The sequence below is a fragment of the Alternaria ethzedia genome (assembly GCF_023757985.1).
Source record: "Alternaria ethzedia strain BMP 0044 chromosome Unknown scaffold_57, whole genome shotgun sequence".
In the NCBI taxonomy this organism is placed as follows: Eukaryota; Fungi; Ascomycota; class Dothideomycetes; order Pleosporales; family Pleosporaceae; genus Alternaria; species Alternaria ethzedia.
This window is the reverse complement of record NW_026056250.1, coordinates 22205-44082: the sequence shown is the minus strand read 5'-3', so window position 1 is coordinate 44082 and position 21878 is coordinate 22205. Positions and strand designations below refer to the sequence as shown.

Below are 21878 nucleotides of genomic sequence, written 5' to 3'. Positions count from 1 at the left end.
CGACTAGCGCGGATCCGGCAACCAGTCACACGAATTTTCTACCAATGAGAGACGCGACATTTGCCGTAAAGTCATCACCTTTTATTCATTGCCAGAAGCGTAAGGGATATATCTAAAGAGGGAAGTGCATCGTAATACGTTTCCCAGACATGGCAATGCAAAGAACCAAAAACCATCCGAAGAACCTCGTGCATTGGTCGCCTAGTGCAAATCGCACGGGAGAATGCTACGTTTGCCGCGGAGCTACAACTTTGCACGCAATATGCAAAGAGTGTTGCAGCCCCGTTTGTAATCTGTCTGCAGTCTGCGCCTTGCTTCCTGCCAAACAGTCTACGTATTGAGCGATGCGCTTATTTGGGAGCCTCCTTGGCGTCGATGCAGGCCTCCTCACCCATAGCGGTAAGGATAATGACGTCTGGTGGTATGTCAGTAAGACCCAAAAATCGCCTATTCCGAGTGTAACTTACTGGTGTCCTTTCCGTCCTCGGTGAACATCTTGTTGATCTTGTCACCAACTTCACCATCGGGGATCTTGACGTCGTCCTTGGTGGAGCCGTCGTCGGACATGAGGGAGAGGAAACCGTCGTCAGTAACGTCGAGCTAGTTCGCGTGTTAGCTCAGGCTTCGCATTGGAGCCTCATGGGCCACTTACGAGCTGGTACTCGCGACGGGTGACGTTGGGAACGTCCATGTTGTGGGTGGAGGGGCAGAGATCTTCGAGCTTCTTGCTGGTGAAGATGTCGATGGCGACCAGATGGACCTTGGCGTGGCCGTGCTTTCCGGTCTTGGAGGTGGTCATCTCGACGATCTTGCAGGGGCGGTTCTTGATGCAGACGAAGCCGTTCTTCCTCAAGGCAGAGCACTGCATGGGGTAGGTGGTGGAGGCACCCGCATCGGCGGAGTCGAAGGTGTGCTCATGCTATAATTTACGGCGTCAGTACTGGGCGCAAGAGGGCGGCGCATGAGGGTGCGAAGCTGGAGCGCAGCTGGCGACAGTGCTCCGAAGGGTGGGGTAAGAGCACATGCGGGGCTGGATTCCGAGGGACGTACCTGCGCGTCGTTGTTGTCCGCCATGGTGATGAATGAGAGTTGGATGCGACGGGGAGGAGAGGCTGAGTTCGGGCTGCTGGGCGAAGGGCAGTGGGGTGGGCAGTGTCCTTAAATGGAGATGGAGAGAGAAGTCTTTTGCGTGGGCAAAATTGGGCAGGCGCGGAGGGGAAGGTGGCGCTAGCGGATCCCTGTCTAGCTCGCGGATTAAACAATCGCCGGGCCTGCTATGTGAATCGAGGTGCTCTACAGCTGCCCTCAGAGCTCGCTATCCGTGTTTGATTCTTAGCATGCACCCTTGAACTGATTGCGACCCAGTAGGCATCATGTGGGGTCTAGATAGGCTCTCTTCGTACTCGACGCCCACCGGCACGCCGCCTCCACGACGCGACTCGTACTCGCCCGCTCCCCGAAGGGGCTATCCAGCACCCGCGCAACCCGTGAGGCCGGGGCTGAATCCGCGATCGTCTTCGCTGACGCCCCTCATATCGCCCAATGCTTCGACTGCGAGCCTGCCTCTATCCGCGCGCATGCCAAATGGCGGGCCACGTAGGCGCCAGACAGGGGGTGTTCCGCCCAACGTGCCAGATCCCGTACACGTGCTAGAGTCGATTATGGGAGGACCGCCGCGCAACTCGCCTGCCACGAACGGGGAAGACTCGACGCATATATCGGAGAAGCCTGAAGTGGTAGAGGAGGAGATTGATTTCGGGGACCTGAGCTTGCACGATTTCGCTGCGGCGAAGACTGCAGAGCGACAGCAGCCCACTTCTGTACATACATATAGCGCGCAGTCAGTCGAAGAATGTATGTTTTTATGCTCAGAGTCCCAGGTCTTTGCTCATTGTGCTTGCAGATGACAAAGACAAAGACAAGTTTGAGGACCTTCACAAGTCGATATTGGCGTGCGATGAGGTGCTCAAGTCGGTGGAAGCAAACCTGACAAACTTCCAGTCGGATCTCGAGGCTGTGTCTGCAGAGATAGAATCTCTCCAGAACCGGTCCATTGCTTTGAACACCAAACTGGAAAACCGAAAAGTGGTGGAGAAGCTCCTGGGACCGGCGGTCGAAGACATCAGCATATCACCAGCTGTGGTGCGCAAGATCGCTGAAGGTCCGGTCGATGACGGCTTCGTGCGCGCCCTTGCAGAAGTCGAGAAACGGTCCAAGACAGTCAACGACAAGGCCAAAGAACATCCAGACTTGATGGCCATAAAGGACGTCAAGCCCCTGCTGGACGATCTCATAAATCGCGCCGTTGAACGAATACGAGACTACATAGTCGCCCAGATCAAGGCCATCCGTTCACCTTCCATCAATGCGCAGATCATCCAACAGCAAGCATTCCTAAAATACAAAGACTTGTATTCTTTCCTCGCGAAACACCAAGCAGAGCTTGCGCAACAGATAGCGCAGGCATACGTGTATACCATGCGGTGGTACTACCTCAACCACTTCAGCCGCTATCGAACTGCGCTCGAAAAGATCAAAGTACATGCTATGGACAGGTACGATGTTCTGGGCGAAGATCCCAGTGCGAGAAGAGCTGGAACTCTGCTCGGTCAGTCTCGAAACGCACCAGTTGCATACGACGCTTTCTCTCTCGGACGACGTCGCGACGCACTGAAGAGCTCCTCTGTCAATGCCTTGCCAGCGAACGTTGCCGAGGACGAGAAGTCGCCGCATTACCTCGAAGTCCCTTTCCGCAGCTTCAACCTCGCACTCGTCGACAACGCATGTTTTGAGTACACGTTTATATCTACATACTTCGCCCCATCACAGAACTTCCACGCCATTTCACGAACCTTCAACTCCATCTTCGAGCCTACGCTAGCAGTCGGTCAAGCGGTTACAAAGTCGCTCGTGGAAGCAACAACAGACACGCTTGGTATACTGCTGTGCGTACGACTTAACCAGCACTTCGCATTCGAACTACAACGTAGGAAGGTGCCGACGGTGGAAGGCTATATTAACGCAACCAATATGCTACTCTGGCCACGGTTCCAGCAGGTTCTGGACATGCATTGCACCTCACTCCAGAAAGTCACTTCATCTCTACCCGGCCGGCCTTCGACCGGTGCGGCGCTACTTGGCTCAAGCTCTTCCACCGCTACCTCCACAGCGCCAACACCTCTTACACAAAAGTTTGCAAACCTGCTTCAAGGCATCCTGGCACTCTCTTCGGAAGCAGGCGACGATGAGCCAGTCAGTGTATCGGTGGCCAGACTGAGGAGCGAGTATGAAGCCTACCTCACCAAGCTGAGCAAGGGTATCAGCGATGCACGGAAGAGGGAAAGGTTCTTGTGTAACAACTATAGCTTGGTGTGTACGATTTTAGCAGATGTTGAAGGAAAGCTTTGGGAGGAGATGAGGGCGCACTTTGAGAAGCTGAGAGATGCTTTCGACAAATAAAGTAGCTGAGAAAGAATCAACGAACATCAGCACTGCAGGTTGATGGGCATTCTGGCAATGTCTTCTGTTCTGTGTACTCATTCATATATTAGACACTCACTCCCATACGAGCAAGAAAACTAATAGGTGCAGGCAGGTCTAGTTGCCCTCTGTCGAATAGATTGATGTGATGTCATTCATTTCATTTATATCTAATGCGTGCTCTTTGATTATCGAGTCTTTTCGCTAAATAGACACAGCGCAGCTCAGCATATGGCGCTCTCTAACCCATCAACGGGGCCCAGTCCTTCTTTGCCTGCTCGGTGAAGAAAGGCTTGACGTAGATGCCCTTGCCAAGAGTGAATCCCTTGCTCCTCAATAGCATGTACATGGCGTTGAGGTGGAAGTAGCCTGAAAGTCCGTGTGAGCATACATTCTACATTTGACATGTAGTTCCATCGAGGGTAATACTAACTGTTGGGAATGACGAAGCTGTTATAGTATTCAGCCAAGTTAGACATAGTCATAGTCTTGCCCGCAACGGTTACATCGAAGCTCTTTCCAGCGCTCTCGTTGTAAGTCTTCTCGTCAACGGCGTCAAAGACAGCGGCAAACTGCTTGAAGAAGTTGATGACGTCGTCGAGGGACGAGAATGATGAGGGGTCCAGGTTAGGGGGTGCGGCCGATCCGTTGAGCTTCAGGGTGGTGAGGCCATCGAGTGGGAACTTGCCGACGAGGATGGGTTGCATGCGGAGGGGAAGCATGTCGCCGAGCTGGGCGTTGAGAAGGTCCTGGTCGGAGGGCAGCGAGCTGTTCTTTGCCTGCTCTTCCTTGGCTGCTGTGAGGAAGCCAACAGCGCTGTTGGCGATGCCCTTGAAGGTGGGCACGGTGGCCTGGTAGAAGGAGGTGGAAGCCATTTTGGTGAGTATGTATGTATGTCGAAGTGGGGGTATGTGTTAAAGTAAGAGTATATTCAGATAGATGTATGAGCGAAAATTTGTATAGATGTGTGAAGAAAAAGAAAAGGGCGATCGCCCGAGTTATCTATATACCTGGGTACTCGAGATTCTGGAATGTACCCCTCGATCCGCGCATAACACGTACGTCGGCCCATTGTTTGTCGTTAACCCCGTTCCGATAATCCTGTCTCAGACCCCGTAGACTGCATAGCGCCGTTGAACTGCCGAGTGTGTGGGCTCAGGGCTTCTAGTCTACTGCACCACTGTGGATACAGTAGGCATCGAGATATACATAGTCCTTTTGCAATGAATAAGGTCAGAACTCTCGGTCGGACATCGAGCGAACGAGGTCCGGGCTGAACGTAAGGGAAATCGAGTCTGAGGCTCAGACATGTAAGTGTGACGCACCTGCATGTATTCTGAGGTGGTGAGACCGGAGAGCGGGCCTTTCCGCACTGGTACTGCACAACATTGCCCCGCCTAGTCCAGTGCACAGACCACAAAATTTCTACGTTCGCCGCCGTAAACCTCGGCATGCACGTACAGGACGGACTACTTCACATCCGTCACGGTGATCGCTGACACATCCTTGGTGGATACTATTCCGCTGTCCAGTTTCACGTCTAGAAAATTAATCATCAAGCATGGCCAAGCGGAAACGTAGCGCGAATGCGCAACTGCAGGCTGCAAAGAAGCAGTACCCGAACAGCATTCCAAGTCCACCACAAGATGCGAATCCACTCGAGCCAGCAAGCGTACATTCGGTCATCTCATCTGAAGAGATCGAGGTCGCAATTGAGACATTACAAACGCTATCCGCACATCCACTACTAATCAAGTCAAAAGCGTGCAAAGACCTGAGGACTGCTGTATACGACTTCCGTCAAGCATGTACTACCGGCCTGAACTCAGCTGGTATGTCTAATATCTTGGGTTTCGACATCGAAGACTAAGCGTAAGAATAGATGGCAGTAACCTCACTGCGCGGATATCAGGTGCGCTCACAGACGCCAAGTACACAGAAGCCCTCATCTTGTTGGCAGAGATGCGCATCAGAAAAGACACTCCAACACTGGGTGCTCTTTGCCGGTGGGTGCGTACTCTGGACGTAGTCTCCGGGCTGTCCATCCACGTGCAGGTCCCTAGTCATACAGTGGTCGGTACAAACGCGCAAAATGACGAACTGATCGGGGTTCTGGATTCAATACTAAGAGTCACGGGTCCGACGGACACAACAGGCCACGGCATAGATATCGCATCAGGTATCTCATTACAAGACACATGGGATCTACGAGGCACCAGCAAACCCACTCGTCAAGTACGGAAAAGTGTTGAAGACAAGAGCATCTTCAAATCATGCTCCCCCGACCTCAAGGACCGCTTCCGCATTATCGAAACTACCGCCGGTCTGCAGCGCAAACCACCGAACCTTCACCCTGCAATCCTTTACGCCTCCCAAGACGACGCCGTTCTGCTCGGCAAAGGACCCAAGACAGAATGCTTCAAGCACCCAATCGTACCTAACCTCCGACTGATCAAGGACGTACTTTCTCCAGAAGAATGCTCCGCCATCATCGCAGCCGGCGAAACTATAGAGTTCATCCCCGATGCGCCGATGCGACCGCAAGGTGAAGACACTAGTGTGCTAGCCCACAACTTCTACTGGATCGTCGACCAAGCATTCCACGACAAGCTCTGGGAAAGAGTAAAGGCCTTTGTACCGGACAGCGTGGCTGGCAAGAAAGTGCGCGGTATCAACCGACGCTTCAGAGTATACAGATACGTGCCTGGTGCTGAGTATCGTATGCATATCGGTTTGTAGATTCTGAACAAACTAAAATGATCCATATGCTAACTCTGGCAGATGGCGCTTGGCCACCTTCAGGTATCGATCCCGTCACCGATGCTTACAAGTACGATGCCTCGCCAGCCGATGCGCGCCAGTCTTCTCTCTTCACCTTCCTTATCTACCTCAACGACGAGTTCAAGGGTGGGGAGACGACTTTCTTCGTTCCTAGTGTTAAAGAGGGTGTCATCAATGCTTACCCTGTAAAGCCTATCATGGGCAGTGTCGCGGTATTTCCACATGGCGAGGCGCAAGGAGCGCTACTTCACGAAGGCACGGGGGTTGTTGAGGGTGCGAAGTATGTTATTAGGACTGATGTCGAGTATGATGTCGACAGTACAGCCTGAAGAGCTGCGCTTCATGTTATACTACAGCAGAGACGGCCGCGCAATTTCGCATCGAGTCTGTAGAAACACATCACAACAAAATATCAGAAGGATACAACTCAGTTTCATGCAGCAGACAGATCCCATATCGTCATTTCCAGTCATCCAGAACGTGCTATGTAGTCATGCTAACCCCCCAAGTCCCAACCCAATATCGTTGCCCCCCAAAGAAAAATGGACAAACCACATCATGTGTATAGAACATCGTCACAAGAAAAACCCTTGAACCTAGATACCATCAAACGCCCCCCTAGTAGAAAAGAACACAAAAAACCTAATAAGCAACACCACTAACCTTCCTCTGCGTCATCCCACTCCACCCACCTCCTCTCCCCTCCTCGGCAATCTTCCCACTAACATCTCTCCTGCGACCTGGCGTACCCAGATCCGACTCATCAAACTCATACGGGTTGATGTAATCGACACCGGAGCGGCTGACGACGCGCGGCGACTGGCCCTGCTTGGGTGTGTAGTTCGCCTCGCCCGTGCGCTTGATACTCGTGTAACTCTTCTTGTGCAGCGTGAACGGCGAGCCGGCCACGTTGTTGTGCGTGGGGACGGGTGGAGGAGTGTTGACGGCGTATTGTTTTGTGGCGCTGGGGAAGTGGTTGGGTTGTTGGCGGAAGGAGCCTTTTGTTGGGGAGGGAGAGTTGGAGGCGCTGCGCACGCCTTCGGTCGCGGCTTGGAGGTTGCCGTAGTACCGCGATTTCGGGGTGCCGGAGCGGGAGTGCGACCGGTCGAACGTCTTTTCGGTGGAGATGGAGGTTGTGGTCTTGGTGCGCTGGAGGCTGGGTGGGGGAGGGGAGGTGGCTTTGTAAGGGTCGTAGAAGGTGGCTGTGCCGGGGGGAGATGGCGGGTTTTGGCTGAGGGGGTTCATGCGTAGAGGTTCGGGTGCCTCGGGCTCTTCGTCGTAGTCGGAGACGTCGTCGTAGGGTGAGACTGTGTTGTAGCCGTTGTTGGCGTTGGAGGGGAACATTGTCTGCTTGGGCGCTGGGTAGTGGTCGTGGTGCTCGTCTTCCTCGTCAGGATGCACGAACCAGTTGTCGTTCTTGAGACTTTGCTGAGAGTTACGCTGGAGAGAGAGATCACCAGTCGCTTCTTGTTTGGAAGAGCGTGCGGTTCCGGGAGGAGTGTGGAAGGATTCCTTCGAGGAGGACGAGGTAACGTGGGATCCGGTACGCGAGTGTCGTTTGATGTTTGCTTGCTGAGAGAGCATAGACTTGCGTTGAGCCAATGTCTGATCGTCTTCCTCATCGTTGAGCAGATCGTCACGGTGGTTGAGTTCTTTGCGGGACTGGTACGCGGAGGGAGGCTGAGAGTACATGGAGAACCGCTCCCTGGATTGGCGAGCTGAAGCAGGTGTATGAGGCGAATACGTAGTTTCCGAGTCTGTTCGCGTGTGCATGAACGCGACCTGGTTCTTGGTAGGGCTAGGAACATCGCTGTAGATGTACGAAGGAGTCTTAGAATCGCGGCGATCTCCAGCAATGGTACTCTGGTCACTGAATCTCTTCTCTTGGTCCGACGTAAGAGGTGTAATGGCTGAGATTGAAGAGTTCTTGTGCTTGTGCTTGGTCTTTCTGCGCGAAGTCAGGTTGTCCTCAAGCGGGTTCATGTCCGGTGGCAGCTTTGAGATCTTCCTGAAGAGGATAGCCAAGTACAGATCAATGGCGGTTGAGAGGACGTGGAGGCCGCCGGTAGCAATTGCGGTGATCCATGTTGTCAACAGGACTATGTTTGTCTCATTGTCTGTAGGGAACATGGTGCGCCACCGCCCAAGTGTTCCGGCATCCATATCGGAGTTGCGACGAGCCATGAGTACGGTGAAGACGTAGAACGGGATAAAGCCGGCGTCGGTAACGAGAGCAAAGAAGTGGTAGCTGGCGGAGCTTCCGGCTGGTCGCGTCTTGGGATTACGGACTAGATGGTATATCGCGTATAGACAAACGATGAGGTCCACACCGGGCTGTTTGTGTTAGCGAAGTTTTAAATGTTGACTGAGTTGTGCATACCGGTATCCTCAAAATGTAGCCCTCTGTATCTTGCGCACCTCGAATGAAGATACCGCACAGCATGATGCCAATTGCGCCAAGCAGAGTGAGGATCTTCAGACTGAACTGGATCCATCGCGCAATGTCGATGAAGACTTTCGTCTTCGGGCTCATTTCCTTCGCGTGTGTGTTACCATACGGAAGGATGAGGTAGCTGTCCGGGTGCTTGTTGAAGTCGATGTAAGGACCTTCCTGCTTCTTCTTCGGTGGTGGAGGAGGCATGCGACTAGCCATGGTGACAGCCTTTGGATTGAACGTCGACCGGGTGGGGTCGGTGTCAATCATCGAATCCCTCGACGCTGCGTACATATGGGGCTGCCAGCGGCCTGCCATTGTTGCGATGGAGAGCGAGAAGTAACGAAGGAAGGAAGTTCTGCTGCACACGACCGTCAGAACAGAAGGTGAGAGACGTCTTCTCGCTTATTAGCAAAGAGATGCAAATGCTGGTTGATAGCTGACATGGGCCCACGCGGGGACCTGGGGTGATATGTATGTAAATATGGGGTTGTCATGACAACAATCAATATCGACCAATGTAGATCCAGAACGGCTCATGACGTGAGGAAGCACGGATGGGACGGGTTTAGGCATTGACTAGTCGCAGCCACGAGCGGCTGAAACCTGTATTAGCCAGGAACATGTGGGGGCCCAATGAGTTGCAGCAAGGAATTGTGGTCAGGTTTGCTTTGTCGGTGGTTTGGGCGGCACGTTGGGCGGAGGAGAGGCCCAACAACGCCGTGATCATATCATGGTAGACACGAAGCATTGAATCGGACTTGCTTTCGCTCCTCATGATTCTAGTGTAGATCTGATGGTCGCGGCGTTGCATGGGTCCAAGGATGGATGCCATTGACCTCGGGAGCGTCCTGTTCGGTGGACCTTAGTCATCTCGAAGTTCCTCGTGCGGCGATCGCCGCTATCAGATGCAAGGACCTCTACACCATGCACCTTCTCCGGCGCCTACAGAGGACGCCCTATGTTTGCGCTAGCTGCACTCAACGCATATCAAGCGCGTCGGCTCCGATAGTACGCGACCATGGTACCTTGAAGCATGCGAGAGCGATCAGCACGATACGATATCGGACAACAAAGCCGTCTCCATACAACAGCGCATCTGCAACACCAAGACCACTTCGCAATGCCTACAGCACGACTGCAACCGCGCGCGGGCGCCTTCGCGTCGCAGTCATCGGCTCTGGACCGGCAGGCTTCTACACGGCATACCGGTTGATGAACAAGAACCAAGATGCCGTCGTGGACATGTACGAGCAACTTCCGGTGCCGTATGGGCTTGTCCGCTACGGTGTCGCGCCGGACCATCCAGAGGTCAAGAACTGCCAGGACACGTTCGAGGAGGTCGCGCAATCACCGCGCTTCAATTATATTGGCAATGTGAGGGTTGGCCACGATGTCGAATTGGCCAAGATGAAGCCCCACTACGACGCGATCCTGTTCTCATACGGCGCAAGTGAAGACAGGCAGTTGGGGATCCCGGGAGAGGATCTGCCGGGAGTATACTCGGCCAGGTCTTTCGTGGGATGGTACAATGCGCTGCCGCAGTTTCGGAGCCTGGAGCCAAACCTCCAAGCTGGTGAGCAGGCAGTCGTCATAGGGCAGGGAAATGTGGCGCTGGATGTTGCGCGCATCTTGCTCAGCCCTGTTGACAGTCTACGGCATACCGACATCTCGGAGCAGGCTATCCAGACGCTATCAGAGAGTCGGGTGCGATCTGTAAGGGTCGTTGGCCGGCGTGGGCCAATACAGGTACGTCTCATTATCCGCATGCATTGATATATCGCTTACTGGAAGCCAGGCTGCCTTCACTGTCAAAGAGGCTCGCGAGCTCATGAACATCCCCTCCGTCGCCTTCGAACCAATCGACCGCTCCCTCTACCCACCCGAGATCAAGAAGCTCCCCCGAGTACAAAAGCGGATAGCTGAAGTCCTTCTCAAAGGTAGCAAGGCTACTAAAGAGGAAGCGTCTCGGTCATGGGCCCTTGACTTCATGCAAGCGCCCAAGTCGATGCTCGCAGACGCTGGTCACCTCTCTTCAATCGCCTTTACAAAGCAACAATTTGTCCCCGACGCCGATCCTTTCGACCAACGAGCCCGCGTCACACCCACAAACGAAGAGACATCGCTGGAGGCCTCGCTGGCTTTTAGATCCGTAGGATACAAATCGACCGGTCTACCTGGCCTTTCCGACATCGGCGTACCCTTCGACGAGAAGCTCGGCATAATACCCAATGACATGCACGGGCGTGTCATCACAACATCGGCAGGGCCTGGCAGCTTGACAGCTGGTCACGTCCATGGGTTATACTGTGCAGGTTGGGTCAAGCGTGGACCGACCGGCGTCATCGCTAGTACCATGCAAGACGCCTTTGCATCTGCGGACATCATTGCGCAGGACTGGGAGGCCGACGTACCGTTTTTGAACGATAGCAGCGGCGACAATAGAAGCACGGGTCTCGGCTGGGATGGCCTCAAAGATAATGTTACTAGTACCAGACCGTTGAGTTGGTCGGATTGGAAGAAGATCGATGAGGCTGAACGGGCCAGAGGCAAGAGCAAAGGGAAGGAGAGGGAGAAGTTCCAGAGCGTGGAGGAGATGCTCAAAGTTTTGGATGCATGAAGAATCTTTTAAAATTTTTTAGACCCAAAATATGCATGGCGTATTGACCCGCTAGGTGCTTCTCTCCAGCCGGACATGTAGGTGAAGTTGGCAGCTTTTGGAAGTATGTTTTGTATATAGTCGTGCCGTTCTTCGACTCCCAGGGACATCAAAACATGACCTGCCGCAACATGATCTGGTTTTGATATGATGGACAAGCCCTCCGACTCGAGTCTCTTCCCTCAATATTTGGTATATTAGCACTAGTGACGCGTTTTGAACACAAGCACTTTGTTTGCATGGACGGTGCACACAGCCAGACGCAAATCATGAGTTCCTAGTTTCTTGGTTCTAGAGAGCAGAAACTCGCACATCCGCCAGTTCCTTCAATTTTTGGAAATTTGTGCCAGAGATTGGTGCGCAGAAGAGTTCTCCAGGCAACGTTGAAGATTATATACTCTTATATGCCTAGTGATGAGGTCGAAAATGTATGAAATGAAAACATGCATCGCGATGTGCTGTCGCAAGGTGCTCTTCTCATGTATTGGTCGTATAATGTTTTGCGTTTCCTCCGCACAAATCATTATGGATGGAGGCTCCTCTTTTAGAAACACAGCTCAGGAAAAGACATGTCTCAGTGTCGTTCGACTTTTAGTTTCTTGAGACCGCGCGGTGTGTTGAAGAGGAGAAGATGTCTGCAAGGCCGAGCTGATTCTATACGCTCTTGCAGCAGCCGGCTGCATGGGAAAGATCTTGGTGAGTTTTTGAATACAGAATGTAGCCGCTGCGAATCGGATGCTCGAGGCTCACGAACATGTGAACTATATCTCCTGGTTTTTAGTTTCCGACATGCGTTCCGTATCTTCTCTTTTGAGAGGCAGCGCCGCAAAGCATCCGTTGGTTTGATAAAAGTTTTGGAAGAGCAGAGGTCGGGGGAGTCGTCATCGAAGAATACGAATCTGATTTTGAAGCAGGGCGGAGGCAGCGATCGACATGTCCGGGTGTAACCTTCTTTTTGGGGTATCGAGGAAGAGTAGAACGTTTCAAAGTTGGATGTTGGGAGACGACCACAACGAGTAACCATGGAAGCAGTTTTTCGGGCTCAGCCTCATGATAAAATGAGAATGTTCTTTTTGGAAGCAGACAGGAAGGCCGCAAACATGACTTAGTTGATATAATACTTTGGAAATATTCCAGGAGAGTTTGAGCAATGAGGAATGACCACAGAGTACGAAAGACAGATTTTTATACTCGGCTGACTGCCGACAACGGCGTCGCGGAAATTACCGGGTCTCCGTTTGTGTCATTGAGTGCATCAATCACATGAGCAACGATCATTCGCATCACCATCGAGCTTGATCACTACGCGCATAGTGTCTTGGAATGTACTTCAATCGGATCAATTGGTATCTCTATCATACATTGTGATATACATGCATTTCTTCTCACTTCCAAAATCCCGTCATCTCCCTCATCGGTTCCCAAAACCCATAAAGCTATCCCTCACAGGCACATTCCCATCTATTGGCCTACTATACCTACTGCTAACAGTCTTCTGAGTCCTCGTCGTCATGTACAAACTTGGCGGCATTGGTGGAGGCCATAGATCCTGAACAGTAACGCCAGTCATTCTCGGCCCGGTAGCGGCTGCCATCGGGGGCCGGGGAGACAGCAAGGGGTCAAACACACCCGAAGAGGGGCGGCGATCTCCATATGTAGTTGACCTATTGTAGAACTCTTCGTCGCCATGATTCATACTCTGGACAGGGTATGTGTAACCTCCGGTCTTGGGGTTGTAGATGCCGCGCTGCTGGTAGTTGATCCGCTCTTCGGGCGAGAGGAAGTTGTCGTCTTGTGTATCTGGCTCGTTGATGCTTCCTTCTTTCCTGAAGTTGAATGGAGTGCCGATACCACTGTCTTCGGAGCCTTTGAGCTCTTCCGTCTTTCGTTGTGTGAGTTTGGGTTTGGTGGTGATCAATCTGGAAACCGATAGCGGATCTTTCCTATCGAAACCGAACGTAGCCATCGTGTCGCTTCGTTTGAGCCCACTAGAACCAACAGTCGTTGTTCGAGTCATGCCGGCTGCCTCTTTCTTGGCAATGTGTTGTTCCAACCAGGCCCGAATGCCGACTAATGCCGTGGCACTGATTTGTATCATCAAGACAATACTCACGAGACCAGAAACGCTCGCTGAGGTCAGCACCGCGTCGGCGACGCAAAGTGATATGGCACGCAGTGTGGCGAAACCCTGCAAGAAGGCGAATTGGCCTAGCCCCAATAGTAGCTGGGTACTGATACCACTGACGAGGTAGATGCGTTGCGGTGTCTTCGCAACCGCGATAGGGCCTTTAATTCCGGCGAATGCTGCGGGTGAGGGATGTGGAATCTCTGTACGAAGACGAACGATGGAGAATCCCACTGCTGGGAAAAGGAATATGAGACAAATGAGGCCCATGATGCCATGTGTGTCGCGGAAATGACGAGAGCTTCCCATACCGACCATGCCTAGGATTATACCAGTGATGCCTAGAATGGCGAACGTGATCAAAAAGCCCATACGCCATTTCCTGTTCTTGGCTTCATCCACTGGGAAGCCGGTCAGGACGGAGAACCGCCAGACTACACCCAAGACAAGGTATAATGGAAGGAAGGTAAGAAATGCGAGACCAGCGAACAGGACGTGTAGTCCTGTAATGACTGCAAATGGGACCAGCGCCAGGCCATTGATCTTCACACTCTGGCTTTCGATGATAATCTCGAACATGTTTCCTTCTGATAAGACTGTAATAGGTCCTCGGGGCAGTGCTTGCAATACCGTTGGGTCGAGAGTCTGACCGAGTTGGCCCATCGCTTTGCCCATCATAGTAGCGTTCGCTTTGGCCGCGGCCATAGCACCAAAAGCTGCGGACGCGATGCCGCCGATTCCCTGGCATGTGAGAGTATCGACCAATTTCTGTGCGCCTTTCTGCGCTGTGGCGGGGTCGATAGCTATAGGGAATTGGCTGGCTCCGCCTTGAGATTGACGGGCGGTAATCGGACTAGATGCTACTGCGATGTGTCAGTATATGCAAAAGCTCAGCTAGCAGCAATTCCTTACCTACACTGGAATCCTCGTGGAACTCTCCGACAATGCTTCGACGTGATGGAGGAGCCACATCAGACTTTGACATGCCCTGAGTGAGGTTTCTGACGATCTCCGCAACCAGTATCGTCGCTTTGCCTGTAAGCCCTCGCGCAAAGCCAACAGCCGAGCCGTTTAGCGTATCGTTAAACTGTGTCGGTGCCAAAACTGGCACATTGTCGTATGCCGTATCCGGAAGATCGCCACTGATCAAGTTCTTGACTCCTCCGACAGAATACATCGCGCTCACAACGCCTTCGATGGTACCTCTAGCGAGGCCTTCCGCTGCCTTCGCACCATCGATACCCTGCAATGCTTGAGGTGGGTTGTTCGCGATGAACGATTTCGCTTGTTGAATGGCGGTACCGTTAATGAGCAGGTTGGAAAAAAGGTTTTGCGTGAAACCTTCCGCAGCCAAGGCCGTTTGTTCGTTGTCGCTGTCAATATTACTAGCGATCATTGGCGGAGCATCCACTGCTTTGAAGTTCAATCCGATGGCAATCCCCATGCCTATACCCGCACCAGCTCCCGCAGCCATAGGTCGGAGCATGGCCTGGAGCTCGGTCGTGTTGGGGAAGGCCGTCATAGACCCGATGTCTAGATTTGAGAAGTTGCTGCCCTGAATGAATGACTGGCTAAGGCCTCTGGCGAAATGCTTTACGGTTCTCGGAAAGTCTATCGTGTCTGCTGTGGGATCCACAGATTGTCGCTTCTGATTCTCAGATCCTGATGGCTCTGATGCTGTCAAGCCCAAGCCGTTTCTTGCGCCTTCTCCTAGGCCCAGCCCTGCTGCTGCCGCGATCTTGGGAAGATTCTGCATGAAGCTCGAGACACCGGAACTATTTCCCAAACTCTTGATAGTGGCTCGAAGGTCAATGTTGGATACGATCGGCATTGCAACCCCAAGACCAAAATTTCCAGCTAGACCCTCAATGCTCGAATCCGACGAAGGCGCGAAACGTTGCTCTGTCAGACCGAACCCTACTGCAGTCGCGTTTCCAATGCCAGATGCCAGGGCAAAGGCCGCAGGGGCGAGAGAGAAGTTGTTGTCATCGAAGGAAGGGGTAATTTGCCTCGATAGGCCGTTTCCAAGTTGCTGAGCGACGAGGTTCGCACCACTTGCTGAAGCGTTGTAGGCGGTGGCGATGCTCGAAGCTATCGCGTTGGCTTCCTCCATGTCGGTCAGGTTGAGAGCAGTCGTTGTACCCATTCTGCTAATGGTTAGTCTGTTCGTTGTGGTGGGCACCTACGTACCCTAAACCTATACCCAGAAACAAAGCGGGTGTACCAAGGGAGCCCGTCATCAAGTCCCCTAGGCTGCCCAGTACACCGGCCAATCCACCTGTCAGATTGAACCCGCCTATACCACCAGCACCCGTCAAATCTCGGAAAGTACTACTGATGTCATCCTGCAAGTCCCTCCTCTTCAGTTCTGACCCCTCTTTCGACCGAACGTGCTTGATACCATCCGTGAGATTGGCGCCAAAGTTCTGGAGACTTTCCGAACGAAGCTTCTCACCGATATCACTGGAAGATAGTGCGATGGCTTCTGTGAGTGATAGTAGCGCACTGCGCAACCTTACGTCTTGGTTGAGCGCATCGATGGTCTGTGTAGAGAAGATTGCTGTGAGGCTGTCTGGGTAATGTTCGCTAACGAATGATCCCCGTGAGCCGAACCAAAAGGCAGCCGATGAGTAAAGCAAAAAGAAGGTCGTAAAGCATGCCAGTAGGTGCCAGACCGGCCTTTCAGAAGCAAACGCAAACATTATTATAAGGAGGTAGTGGGGTATCTCAAATACATGTGCAAGAAGAAACCAGAAGGCGAATGTGTCAATGGCGGTGGCCTGCCACAACACTCACTCAGGAACCAAGAGTAGGCGCCCGGCCAAGTGCCACAGCGATACTATATGTCGAGCAGAGTGGACATGGTGATGCTGTCCGGGGTGCCGTTCTTGAAACATCCTAGACGTAGAACTAGAAACGCTAGAAACATCAGAAACATGCCCACTTCATGTCGTACGTGCAGCATATCAAAGAGGCGCATTATGCGCTGGGGCCTGTTACTCCGTAATGCTGACACTTGCGCGAGGATCGCATTGCTGTGGATGGAGAACTGCTCGCAGTGAAGAAGTCTGACTGTAGTACAGGTCAGAGAAATATTTCTCCAAATCGAAGCCAGCTAGCCGCTCGCATGATCGCAAAACACAATTGTGGCCGAGACCATCTCTCGACGTCGCACAGGGTGCTGAAGGAGCAATAAAACAGTATTGCAGAGGGCTTTACCTCACTGCCGGGCTGTCCTAGTGGATGTGATCATCCCGCGACCGGGCCGTTCGGTAATGCGACGATCTTGAAACATGAGACATTGGCCAATGACCATGCACAACATTGAAGCTGTGTGATGAGCATTTTAGACGGCCAGTCAAGGTGCGAACAATGCCTGTAATGCTGGCGAATGGTAGTTGTCAAAGGACAAGAAGCGCGTGCCCCCGAACATTGCGGTCCAGGATACCTTCGCGAGCTCCGATGTTGAGGCTGCGTCTGTGGGTTAGCGACTGTGGAGCATGTGAAGTACCAGATTTGCATTCATGGCACGCGCGACAAATTCGCGTTCTCTGTGACACGTGCAGACAGCTCTCCTGGAGCCGCAGGTGCTTGACAGCTCCCAGGTCGTGTTACTCAGGCCGAGTAAGGTTTGAGAGGATGAGTGTCTATCGCATCCGGACCTTCAGATTGGGCGGGTGTGATATGGTTGCGATGTTTACGTTCGATTTGCGATGGTAGGGGGAAAGTTAAAAACAAGTCGACTGGACGGGTGAAGATGGAAGGAACAGACGCGTCACGCGTCGCGTGTTGAGCAGAAGCTGACTAAGCGCGCGTCGGCTGATCTGCGCCGAGACGGCGTGCGTTTCCCCACGTTCTGCTTCCTTTCCACAACACGAAACAGACAGCCACCTCTATTGTCTAGAGATGCAGTACACCTGCGATCTACCACATGCGACGACGGAGATCAAAGACTTTGCCTGCTCTATCCTGGCTTGGTGAACATAACGCAGAGACGCCATGGGATGGCGTGTATCTGGAAACTTGGGGAACAACAAGAGACGACGCACTGGGCTTGAATTTTCCTTGATATACTGTAGTGTCCACGCTCCTTAAGATGCTCAAATGACTTCCGATAATGACTGTTTGAATCTCCCAAAACCCATTGCACGATACGAGACGATCTCATATTGCCACAACATCAACATCAACATCTTACTCTAATACAGTCTACCCCGCATGATACATCCCACTCATCGCCTTACCCGACCCAAAACCATGAGCCACCTCCGAGTCATGATCTACTGAATCAGCATCATCCCAATCCTCATCCTCCTCTCCATCCCCAATAACAAACATACTCTGCAGCTTCTCTAACTGCTCCATATGATTCACAGACATCCTCTTGCTTTCTTGAGCAGCACTTTCACGCATGACAAGCGAGTCTTGACGCTCGATGAGAGTCCACGACGCTTTTTCTACAGCTTCGGCACTCCTTCCAGGATCCAAGTCCGCGGGCTTTGTACCTGCAGGCAACGCAACGGCTATTGCTACACGGTTGATGATGTCTAGTGCAGAGGGAAGAGGACGATGCTGGGGCGGTATGACTAGGTTACCGATGGTTTCGAAGTGGCTGATAAGGGAGAAGCGAGTCTCGGGTATGGAGAGACGTTGGGATTCTTCGTCTGCGGTAGTGAAAGCTGGGTTGGAATGAGGAGACTTGCGTCGAGAGAAAGTGTAAAGTCGGACCGGGTGGACGAAGATAAGAATTAGGAAGATGGTTAGCAAGACCGCGCCTGCGCAGCTAGCGACTATGGCACCGACTTGGTCGTGGGTTAATGCCATGAGTGTTGGCCGGGCTTGAGTTTGTGAAACTGATAGTTTGAAGGGTTTTTGTGGGCTGAGATGAAGCATTGAGACAGGAACTATCTTGATAAGCTGAAGCGACTGTGTGTTGAACGTCCGGACATGTAGTCGCACAGTGCTTGAATCTTGGTCACATTGCGGGCCCGGGGATATCTGATAGCAGGATGTCCGCTAGCCGGTTCGAGCAACCGACCTCCTGTACTGAGTTGCGATTGGTATATCTGTGTCTAACGTGAGGACGGGTCGTCGAGCCCGTTGCAAACTCCGTTCGATCTCCTGTTGGCGTTCTTGATTGGCCTTTCTCCGACGTCGATGTCGAAAGTAGCTTATAACTCCGACGACAATGGCTAAGATGGTTGCAGAGCCTAGTATGGAAACTATAATGATGATCGTTTGATTGGAGATGCCTTGGGGTTGCAGTTCCTCGACTGACGCTTCAGCGGATGCATCAGCCAGATCGACTTTGTGGACATGTGAGGCGATAATTGATGTAGCCATCTTTTCGTAAAGCAGATGACATTTGAAGTTATGACTATGGTCTTCGAGAGTAGAACAGGAATCTATAACTAACCGAGAGCATAGCCGAGTATCATCTTTGTTCGAAGAAGTTGCCGGAGACAAAGCCGTCAGTGTGCTGCGCCCAGTTGTACCACCGCAGATCACATTGCATACAAAGACGATGTACAAAACGTACTAATGGCAAGATATCATGATGAGAAGTGATGGCATATTATATCGATACATACTTAAAGTCCTACCTTGTCTTTGAATTTCTCCCACTGCGTTTGTCGAGCTTTCTTCTGCTCTTCGGCAATCCGATTCCAGTGCTCCCTGTAATTTTGAATGAACACTCTCGGCTTCCATTCTTTTCGCATCTCCTTGCAACGCTCTTCCTCAAAGAGACTTTTCTCGGCATTGTAACGCTGGAACCATCCTCGATGAGTGAGGCGGTCGTGAGGCTGAGGCGAGCTAGTGGCAGAAGAGACTGCAGACTTCCACCACGTGCGCAAAGCCTGGAGATGATGCTGGAAAGATGTCTTGCGTGGCGGTGTGTTAGTCAACGGAAGTAGCAACTTCTTGGAACGACCGAAGAAGGTTCGCTTTAGCTTTCGTGAAAGCAGGAATGCAATGCCGAGAATCACGGCAACGGTAATCGGAATGATGATCAAGGACCTGCGGTCGATCTTCCAAACATTTCGCGTCGACATGATACGCGCTTCAGTCTCGGTAGATTATGAACCTGAAATGAGGCTGAGATCTTGGGTGATGTACTGTCTAGAATGAAATTGCGGTGAGCGATTCCGTGATAAGGTCGAGACAAAGAGGAAGTCGTGCATGGACAAAGCGATCCAATCAGTATCTAGGCGCTAGTAAGTTTACAATGGTTGGGCGGTAGAGACCCATGCGCAAAAACAATAATCGAGAGCGAGTGGACGACACTGTTCACGATGTTTTCCCGTCGTATGGCAGCGGTCTGACGCGTGGTGTGATGGATGCAAGTAGCGGTGGCGAGCGCGTGATGGTGAGCCAACCAACGACGTCATGAAATCTTCCATATTATCAAGGCCTCTGCCGCCCGATCCCGCAACCTTCATCGCTTCCTCCACCTTTGCTTTTGGCCGACCGCATCATTATCATGTCTGGCAACGCCTCGGAAACCGTGGTGGAGAAGTACCGTTACGAAATCCTCTTCGGCGCCTGGCTGGCCGTCACGGGCGCGACTTTTCTCCGCATCAAGCGTCAGCCCTACTCGACCCGCCTCAAGATCGAGCAGTACGAGAGCATCTTCAAGGGCACATCTCTCAGCGCCGTGCTGATCGGGATTGGCATCACACCTGCGCGGACGACAGCAAGGCGATTCAGCGGGAATTGAGCGGAGAGGCTCGCTGTCGATGCTCCGCAGAGAACGGGTGGAGAGGTCGCGTCTGGTTGACCTTGGCGCTTCCCCGCAACTTTCACATGCGAACACCCGTCATCATTGCTTCCTTCTCCACCACGGGTCGCCATTATGTTTCTTCGACTGGGCTCATCCAGCCTTGAGCTCAGCCTGTTGAACCCCGTCTATGCCGTCACGCCCTTCATCCTGCTCTCCGTCTCAATCCCGCTCGCCTTCTTCGCCGTCGTCACCACCTCAATCGCCGTATCGCTCCTCTCCTTCCGCGCATTAACCGTATATTGCCGTCTCGCCATTGCAATCATAGGCGCATGGCTATCACCATCGGCTTCGAAGCCAGTTCCGCTTCGGGCCCCTCTTATACCTTCGTCCGCCCGACACTCCCCGACCGGGCAGCGCCATCGCCGCACAAGCACGGCTAGCACGACATCTTCGCAAGATGCAGCTCTACACTCGGCGCATACGTCACGTCTCCTGAAACATAAGAACAACTCTCTCACGGCGCTCATTGGTACAAGCGAATTGACGCGTGACTTTGAGGGCGTGGGAGGATGGAGAGTGCCGGGGGACGACGACGAAGAGGCGCTGTGGATGGGCATCAACTCACGGCTCCAATTACCTGCCGAGACGCCTACGCGGAGGCATGCGCGGAGTTTGACAGGCGGTGCAAGTCCGGGACAGAGGTGGAGTGCTGTATCAGAAGCGTTTCGCATGAGCCCGGTACAGAGCAGGGCAAGGACACCAGTACGCTCTGCCGTCGAGGACGGATCTGGCTACTTCCCTGTGCATCCCACCTCAAATAGTCGGCGTGGTAGTGCCGGCTCCGAGTCCGCCAAACAACACAGTAGAAGGAAAAGTGGCAGTGGTAGCAGCATGTCAAGTACTGCCTCCGGTCTGGCTATAACGATGAAGGAGGCTGGCAAATGAGTCATTTCCACGGAATACGCTCCTTTCTTGGACCCCACTTCCTCTCGACTCTGCAAGCAGATCAGAGATCGATTCTTCGATGCACCTAGACTACAAATCATGCCGCGCTGAATATGATAACGGCCTTAGATACCCCGAAAGCGACTAACGCATCATCTCACACGACGTACGGTTACGGAATCGAACCACCTCTTTCGCTTAAGAGTCCGTCTTGACGTTTCCTCGATACGAAGAACCACCTTCCCACATTTTAGTTGGCGTATTATTGACTTGGAGGGTATAACGAATACACGATTACAAGCAGCCGCCTGTGGAGAAGAGAACGATCCTACGTGCTGTATACGTCGACGCGGACGATAACCAGCTAGCCGTCTGAAAAGTATCGAATACTTCCTTGCTAGTACATAGCATCCCTATCTTCAAGGTTTTTCAGCTATGCATTACTTAAACTGGCGACAATATCTCTCTTTTCATGTGCCAACTCTCTCTTGCGTCTTTATCAGGCTTCTAAATCAGCTAAAGGATTTGAAGGATGTCCTTGGCATGCACCTACCTACATGGGTTTGCAGCGATAGCAATTTACTTTTCATATACACGCAGAGCCCCACATGCGTATCGCAGTGATCGTCGAGTATGATACTGCCAGCGTTCTCAAAGGCTAAAATGAAGTCGTGCGACATTAGGGTAGGACCCGAGGAAGTGACTCCCGGGCCCCGCAGCCATCACACCGACA

General features: G+C 52.5%; 9 protein-coding genes across 9 annotated transcripts; 4 read left to right on the top strand and 5 right to left on the bottom strand.

Annotated features, from left to right (window-relative positions):
* Positions 1-350: 350 nt before the first annotated feature.
* On the bottom strand, positions 351-894 carry ANB1 (translation initiation factor eIF5A; the record flags this gene model as incomplete). Its single annotated transcript, XM_049382388.1, has 4 exons — positions 351-415; positions 468-600; positions 653-862; positions 889-894. The coding sequence occupies 4 exons, from the start codon at positions 892-894 to the stop codon at positions 351-353; spliced, it is 414 nt and encodes a 137-aa protein (XP_049227867.1).
* A 479-nt stretch (positions 895-1373) lies between these two features.
* J4E87_010816 (uncharacterized protein) lies at positions 1374-3459 on the top strand (the record flags this gene model as incomplete). Its single annotated transcript, XM_049382387.1, has 2 exons — positions 1374-1854; positions 1904-3459. The coding sequence occupies 2 exons, from the start codon at positions 1374-1376 to the stop codon at positions 3457-3459; spliced, it is 2037 nt and encodes a 678-aa protein (XP_049227866.1).
* A 262-nt stretch (positions 3460-3721) lies between these two features.
* On the bottom strand, positions 3722-4355 carry J4E87_010815 (uncharacterized protein; the record flags this gene model as incomplete). Its single annotated transcript, XM_049382386.1, has 2 exons — positions 3722-3849; positions 3914-4355. The coding sequence occupies 2 exons, from the start codon at positions 4353-4355 to the stop codon at positions 3722-3724; spliced, it is 570 nt and encodes a 189-aa protein (XP_049227865.1).
* A 686-nt stretch (positions 4356-5041) lies between these two features.
* J4E87_010814 (uncharacterized protein) lies at positions 5042-6590 on the top strand (the record flags this gene model as incomplete). Its single annotated transcript, XM_049382385.1, has 3 exons — positions 5042-5312; positions 5363-6211; positions 6262-6590. 3 exons carry the CDS (start codon positions 5042-5044, stop codon positions 6588-6590), a joined length of 1449 nt encoding a protein of 482 aa, XP_049227864.1.
* Positions 6591-6903: 313 nt separating this feature from the next.
* On the bottom strand, positions 6904-8989 carry J4E87_010813 (uncharacterized protein; the record flags this gene model as incomplete). Its single annotated transcript, XM_049382384.1, has 2 exons — positions 6904-8595; positions 8642-8989. 2 exons carry the CDS (start codon positions 8987-8989, stop codon positions 6904-6906), a joined length of 2040 nt encoding a protein of 679 aa, XP_049227863.1.
* Positions 8990-9622: 633 nt separating this feature from the next.
* On the top strand, positions 9623-11315 carry J4E87_010812 (uncharacterized protein; the record flags this gene model as incomplete). The annotated part of the gene is made up of 2 exons (XM_049382383.1): positions 9623-10444; positions 10494-11315. The coding sequence occupies 2 exons, from the start codon at positions 9623-9625 to the stop codon at positions 11313-11315; spliced, it is 1644 nt and encodes a 547-aa protein (XP_049227862.1).
* A 1523-nt stretch (positions 11316-12838) lies between these two features.
* On the bottom strand, positions 12839-16181 carry J4E87_010811 (uncharacterized protein; the record flags this gene model as incomplete). Its single annotated transcript, XM_049382382.1, has 5 exons — positions 12839-12903; positions 12984-14342; positions 14392-15626; positions 15670-15984; positions 16174-16181. The coding sequence occupies 5 exons, from the start codon at positions 16179-16181 to the stop codon at positions 12839-12841; spliced, it is 2982 nt and encodes a 993-aa protein (XP_049227861.1).
* Positions 16182-17688: 1507 nt separating this feature from the next.
* J4E87_010810 (uncharacterized protein) lies at positions 17689-18303 on the bottom strand (the record flags this gene model as incomplete). Its single annotated transcript, XM_049382381.1, has 1 exon — positions 17689-18303. The coding sequence occupies one exon, from the start codon at positions 18301-18303 to the stop codon at positions 17689-17691; it is 615 nt and encodes a 204-aa protein (XP_049227860.1).
* Positions 18304-20332: 2029 nt separating this feature from the next.
* On the top strand, positions 20333-21145 carry J4E87_010809 (uncharacterized protein; the record flags this gene model as incomplete). The annotated part of the gene is made up of 1 exon (XM_049382380.1): positions 20333-21145. One exon carries the CDS (start codon positions 20333-20335, stop codon positions 21143-21145), a length of 813 nt encoding a protein of 270 aa, XP_049227859.1.
* Between the last annotated feature and the right edge of the window lie 733 nt (positions 21146-21878).